At 39.7% G+C, this 6494-nt stretch overlaps 1 protein-coding gene across 1 annotated transcript; it reads left to right on the plus strand.

Moving 5' to 3' along the window:
• The first annotated feature begins 4400 nt into the window (after nucleotides 1–4400).
• On the plus strand, nucleotides 4401–6310 carry LOC113230334 (hornerin-like). Its single transcript, XM_026464222.1, has 2 exons — nucleotides 4401–4495; nucleotides 4765–6310. The coding sequence occupies exons 1-2, from the start codon at nucleotides 4426–4428 to the stop codon at nucleotides 6180–6182; spliced, it is 1488 nt and encodes a 495-aa protein (XP_026320007.1). The 5' UTR covers nucleotides 4401–4425; the 3' UTR covers nucleotides 6183–6310.
• The last annotated feature ends 184 nt before the right edge of the window (nucleotides 6311–6494 follow it).

The raw sequence follows: 6494 nt of genomic DNA on the forward strand, positions 1-6494 counted from the left end.
AATCATGCTACGAAAATTTTCACGAGTTAAATCCATGGTGATGTAGATAACCAATTCCTAAAATGACGCCACAATGTAAAAACAAGTGACAGTCAGATGAAATAAACTATATTCGACTGCCAAAAAACCATTTTCAAATGTTGTAATTACTTTTTAAGTATTGTTTATGTAAGTGGCCAGTTCCGGAAACTTAAAGTGCACCCTATTATTTATAATACTGCCGCCGTTAGTTGGAAGGGCGTATGCACATTTTTTTTAAAAATTATGCATACTGCCGTGATCACCGACCGACCAAACAATAAAAACGACCTCAAAAGTTCGTAGAATTACATCTATTTGCCAAGTTTTATTGAAATCGGTTACCGGAAGGTGGGATGTTTTCTTCAAATTTAAATGGGACCAATACTGAGGTACCCTCTTTTTGACAAAGAAGAATCGTCCAAATCTGCCCACAAACAATTCGGAGTAATCGTGTAAAAAACACAAAAAATACTCCTCCTTTTTTAAGTCGGTTACAAAAAGGCCAACCTGTCCCTATTTAAATTTTTTTTAGGTGAATAAGGTATGATGTGGCCGCAAGAGAAAAGTAGATATTTTTTTAATTTCATTTCGTTAAATATTATGTTCTCGATTTTAAGTTTTTATCACAAGTGCCCTTTCAACTATCGGCAGCAGAGTATTGTGACTAGAAACCGTTAATAAATATAAGATCTCTCTTAAACCGTGGTATCGTATTGGTTTGACCTACCAGCCCTCAAGCAGAGGCCGTGGGTACGAATCTGGGCTCGCACCTCTGAGTTTCTCGAAAATTATGTGCAAAATTTAATTCCAAATTTGCCATTAGCTTTTCGGTGAAAGATAACGTCTCACGACGTTACGAAACCTGCACATAGAAAAAGGTTCACAACCATGTGAAGAACTCCACATTGGGCCAGAGTCGCAGACTACGGCCTAAACCCTTATCAGAGAGGAGACCCGGGGACAAAAAGAATAAAGACTCAGCATTGCTGTTTTTCAGGCTTCACCTTAAAGCTATTTGCTTGCTGCATCAGACCGGCAAGCGGAGTGAATACTAAACGCCAGGCAATTAATAGAGGCTGTCTGTGTTGCACTGCACTATATGTAAAATGTATTAAAAAAAATTAATTATTAACAGAAAACATTCTAAAATTGTATTTATTTATTTATTTAGTGTTGCTAACGGATTTAACCACCGACCAATTGCTATTCGATTTCTGCACAGAGAGGAGCCATTGTTTACACATTTTTTTTAAAGAACATAGCAAACATGCTTGCCCGTAGATTCGTCAGATGTACTGCTGCAGTGAAGTTTACACTCTTTAGAGCTTACTGCACATCACTGTACACTGGCGCTCTATGGACAAACTACACCCAGCGCTCCCTGAATGCTCTACGCGTGCAGTATAACAACGCTTTTAGGGCGCTGTTGGGCTTGCCACGTTTCTGCAGTGCGTCAGCCATGTTCGTGGAGGCGCGAGTAGACGGTTTCATGGCTGTACTACGTAAAAAGTCGGCGTCGCTACTGAACAGAATACGTGACAGCCCCAACAGCCTCCTGAAGACTGTTGCGGAGAGATGTGAGTGCCCAATTATGCGGCACTTAATAAATAGTACTAGGTCAATAGTAGAGTATAAGAACTAACATAGTTTTTAGTCTGTACTAACACTTTATGGATCACAGTTGTCTTAAATAAAGAATTTATTATTATAATTATTATAGCGTTTTAGCATTTTTTAACGAAGGTAGCAGGTCATTCCAGCACTTACTCGCTGCGAATCGGAAACTGCCCTTGAACAGAGTAAGTGATGATGGTGATAGTTTTTTCAAGTGCCTAATTTTTCTTCTCGTATCGAAGGCATACTCGTATACATGTTTGCCATCGTTCAAAATATATCCTATGATGATACAGAGAATTTGTTAATTATCCCAAAATAAATGTTGTCTAATTTAACCGAATATGTATATAACTGCCTCGATTACCATGCCGGACTGCCACGCAGGGGTCCGGGGTTCGATTCGTTGTTGGCAAAATATTTGTTTTGCCTACATTTATTTCTCTCGTGAATTTGGGTATAATTTGTGGTTGTCTATGTCCGTGGCACCCGCGATACAGGGTTTCCCTAGTGTGGGTCCATGTGTGTGTGCGCGTTATTATTATTATTATATGGTTTGCATTTTATTGTTAATTATTCTTTTGTTTATAATTTAATTATATATCCACTTGTACAATTAGTACTTTTTACCTGTTATATTTTACATTGATTCGCATAATAACGCACACACTCACACACTCAACATAGCCCCGCACTATGGAAACCCTGTGTCGCGGGTGCCATGGACACACAAATAGACAACCACAAATTACATCCAAACCAAATAAGATAAACTTTCAGCCACAGAGGCACTAATCAGTCATTAGTTATTCCTTTGTAAATTAAGTTATTCAATAAACAATTTTATTTATTAATTTTATTGTGTTATCGTGGTGAATGAATTTCTCTATCGACGTAAGGTACAAGTACCGGTTGTTGCGTCGTGCGAGAAGCATGCTTTCGTGTACCCCGGAACCCAATACAAAACTATCGCTAAATCCTGTAGTTAGAATCTCAACATTATAGCTTTTGTTTTTCAACTACTAGAATGCGAATAGGTGGTTCAATAACAAATTATTCAAATTGTTCTTAGCGGATGTAAAGACACTGAACGCATACTATGAATGTAATAATGTATTATTACAGGTGGTAAATAAGGAATTACGAACTAGACCGTATTACGTGCCCGAAGTCGAAAATTGAGGACTTTCGGAGTCGAGGTTCGTAATTCCCGTACCGCCCGTGAGACATACAATATTTTACATCATAAATAGTATGATTGCATGCAAGTTAACTTGACTATAAAGTCCCAAATAGTTTTAGTAATAGTATATATAGTTTTAGTAATAGTAATAGTATAGTATATATAGTTTTAGTAATAGTATAGTATATATAGTTTTAGTAATAGTAATAGGCCTTTTTTCTCATTACAGGACCAAGGCTGCAATGAGAAGAAAAAAGGCCCCAGGGGATTTATTTGGAACATTATAGTCAAGTTAGCCTGCATGCAATCGTACTATTTACGTGCCAGTGTGATTGAAAACATTTTTAACACTTTTTGCTATTTTTTCTTAAACTGATTGGAATTACACTGAAATTGTACCTCTATACCAATAGCCGTGGTAAACTAACGGTTTAACCTACCGACTTCCAAGCCCCTTTGATGCTCTCTGATTGTGGGTTCCAATCCAGCCTTGCGCAGTCGGTTTTTATGTGTGAAATTAAATTTTATACCATGAGCTTTTCGGTGAAGAAAAACATCGCTAGGAAACCTGCACACATATATGTGAAGTTTTTGTTGATACCGCGTGGGAACTGTGAGAGGAGACCTGTGCCCAGTAGTAAGACTATATATAGACTAACTATTTTTAACCGACTTCAAAAGAAATGAGGAGGTTCTCAATTCGACTGTATTGTTTTTGTACTTCTCATTTGTGAACCAATATTAGTGATTCTTATTTTGTTGGAAAGAAGGTACCTCAGTGTTGATCCCATTTAAATTTGAAGAAAATATTGCACCTCTAAGGGTGGCAAACTAGGGCATAAATCCGGTTTCGCGCACTTACCGGTGAGGGATTTCCATAAAACTTCGCAATTAGATGTAATTCCACGTTCTAATTTTTAAGGTCGGTTTTTTTTTTAAATAAAAATGTTATTATATTCCTTCCAATAGTGCAATAGTGCAATGTCTCTAGTCGTTACTGAATATACGTCCTGTGTTAATATACTTATTATCGACGCAAGGAATTATAACTCTTTTGTCTTTGGTATAGAGTTCATAAATATTATATAAAATATACTTAGTAGAGATAATACAACAGTAAGCATGTGAGTAACTACATTTTTTACATGTGTAACCTTTCACAGGAATCTGATTTTTAGGAAGGCGGTGCACCATAACGGGATAGTGAATTGCAATTGCAGACACTCCAATTAAACATCCGGAAGCAATGAGTATAAACCTGGGGTCAGTGATCTAGTGCGGTTAGCCAGAACTGGTTTAGTTAACTATTACAAAACAAGTTTATAGTACTCGTTATTAACAACACAGTGGTACTTGCGTCAAGAGCGCTAATCAATTTTGTTTGCCAAAATCTCAGGTCAGATGTCACCCATTAATCTACCGTAACCCGTCGAGATTTACAACAGTCCATCAGGTAACTTTTCTAGGCGAAGTTCATGGCTTTTGGGTCACCGGTGCCGATTCGCGGACAGAGAGGTGGCACGCGATGCGGTAGTATATAACGCGGAGAAATGCTCTCTCTACATTCATTCAACCGTGTCCTCTCATTATCAACACTTACTAATACAATGGCTGTAAAACTCGCGATCGCTGTTGCGATTTTCGCAGTGTGCCATGCTAACCCCTTCCTTCTAAAAGGTGAGTTAATCATATGGTATAAATAAGAGTACATTTTGCGAGCGTGATTGCATTAGTTAATTATTATGTCACTGTTGTTTATTTTTAATTTATCCAGACTAAAGTTCTATTCTGGGTTTAAAAATGCTTTAAAAAAGTGCAGTTTCTCATAAAAATTATTGAACTTTATCGTAACTATTCTTGTCTTTATCTAACTGTCACATGACAAAAACGTTTAAAGTATTTATGTTTATTGTACTATTACTCATGAATTGTTATTGTTTCTACAGGCGTTTTGTTCCGCGATGGACGCAGCTTCTCCATTGGCCATGCATACGCCAGCAATTTGGGCTTATCACCTATTCGCAGCCAAGCATCAGGAACCGCGAGCAGCAACGGCGGAGTCTCCCAAGCATACGGCAGCGCAGAATCCATAGCAGACCCCTACCCTGCACAAACAGTCGTTCAAGCTGAAACCTATGAAGTGCCTGCTGTCCCTGTCTTCGATCAATCCGCGAAAGCCGTCGCAGAAGCCCAAAACGTGGCCTTCTACCCGGTTGGTTACCAAAATTTTGAAATTCCTGCCGAATCTTATGAAATACCTGCACCAGTAAGTCCATTAATCGCTGAGTCGTCTGCCTCAATGAACGGAGGGTATGACTCTTCTTCGTCGTCTGCCTCCTCGACGGGTACGGGGACGGCGCAATCTTCTGCTCAGACTCAGCGTGGTGCCGGCAATGTTGGTGCTACGATGTCCAATGCTAAGACTTACGGTTCTGGTTATGGATCTGCCGCCTCAAATGCAAACAACGGCTATGCATCAGCCGCTACAAATGCAAACACTGCTGGTTACGGGTCTGCCGCTGCAAATGCCAACACTGGTTACGGTTCCGCAAACACCGCTTCAAGGACGCAAGCAATGGGCGGTTCAAGTTCGGCCACCTCTCAGGTTCAAGGAGGATCCGGTTCCACCAACGCCCAAGCTCAAACTCAGGTCAACAATGGTTATGGATCAGCCGCTTCCTCAGCCAACGATAGAGGTGAATCCAATGTTGCTGCCAAGACTCAAGGATACGGCAACAGCTACGGATCTGCTTCCTCGACTGCCAATATGATTGGAATGTACGGCAGCGCTATTTCCTCTGCTAAAACTTCCAACCAGAAGGGTCACCACTGGCACTTTGGTACCCTATACGACAATCCTATTACCACTCTTTATCATCCGAAATCTCATAGTGTCGGATTCGGAACAATCGACGGATCTGTAGATGTGAACAACGTTGGATTCGCTTCTGCCAAAACTACCGCAAATACTGGGTATGGCGTTGCTCAGTCATTGGCTAACAGCCATGGTTCCATGGGTTCTGCTATGTCCTCCGCCAACACTGTCAACAGCGGTTACGGTTCCGCCAACTCCAATGCTGCCGTCAACGGTGCAGAATTCGGTTCAGCCAAATCTGCAGCTCAGACCAATGGCTTAGGATATGGATCTGCTAAATCTTCTGCTAACACCGGCCCAGTCTACGGTATTAGGTCAAATGGGTTAACGTTTGGCAGCAGAACACAGGCTGATGCCCAAACCTCTGGCTCTGGGTCTGCTAACTCTTCTGCAAGGACCCAAGGATTGAGCACTAGGTACAGAGTGGCCAATTCCGCCGCCAAATCGAATGGCTATGGTTCTGCTCACGCCAATGCACAGAGCATGTAAAATTTTATAGTCAAAAAATACCAGGTTTTGTTTAAAGTACTAGACAATAGCAACCACATTAAGACGACTCCTTGTGGTCGACGAAAACTTGTCTTGGTGTATTTGCACAGTGATTCATTTTTAGTTTAAATTATTTATTGTGATTTTTCCATGTAATGTTATGATTAAGTAATACAATAAATAAGTTTTATTATTTATTCCCGTATTTTATTTGATCTCACTACAATAATATACAAATCTTGCATACATTACGAGTATATAATATGGTAATACGATAAAAACTAGTAAAATTTTAGGAAATGAAACTATTTT

Source organism: Hyposmocoma kahamanoa, unplaced genomic scaffold, assembly GCF_003589595.1.
Source record: "Hyposmocoma kahamanoa isolate Upper Pololo Valley unplaced genomic scaffold, ASM358959v1 63, whole genome shotgun sequence".
In the NCBI taxonomy this organism is placed as follows: Eukaryota; Metazoa; Arthropoda; class Insecta; order Lepidoptera; family Cosmopterigidae; genus Hyposmocoma; species Hyposmocoma kahamanoa.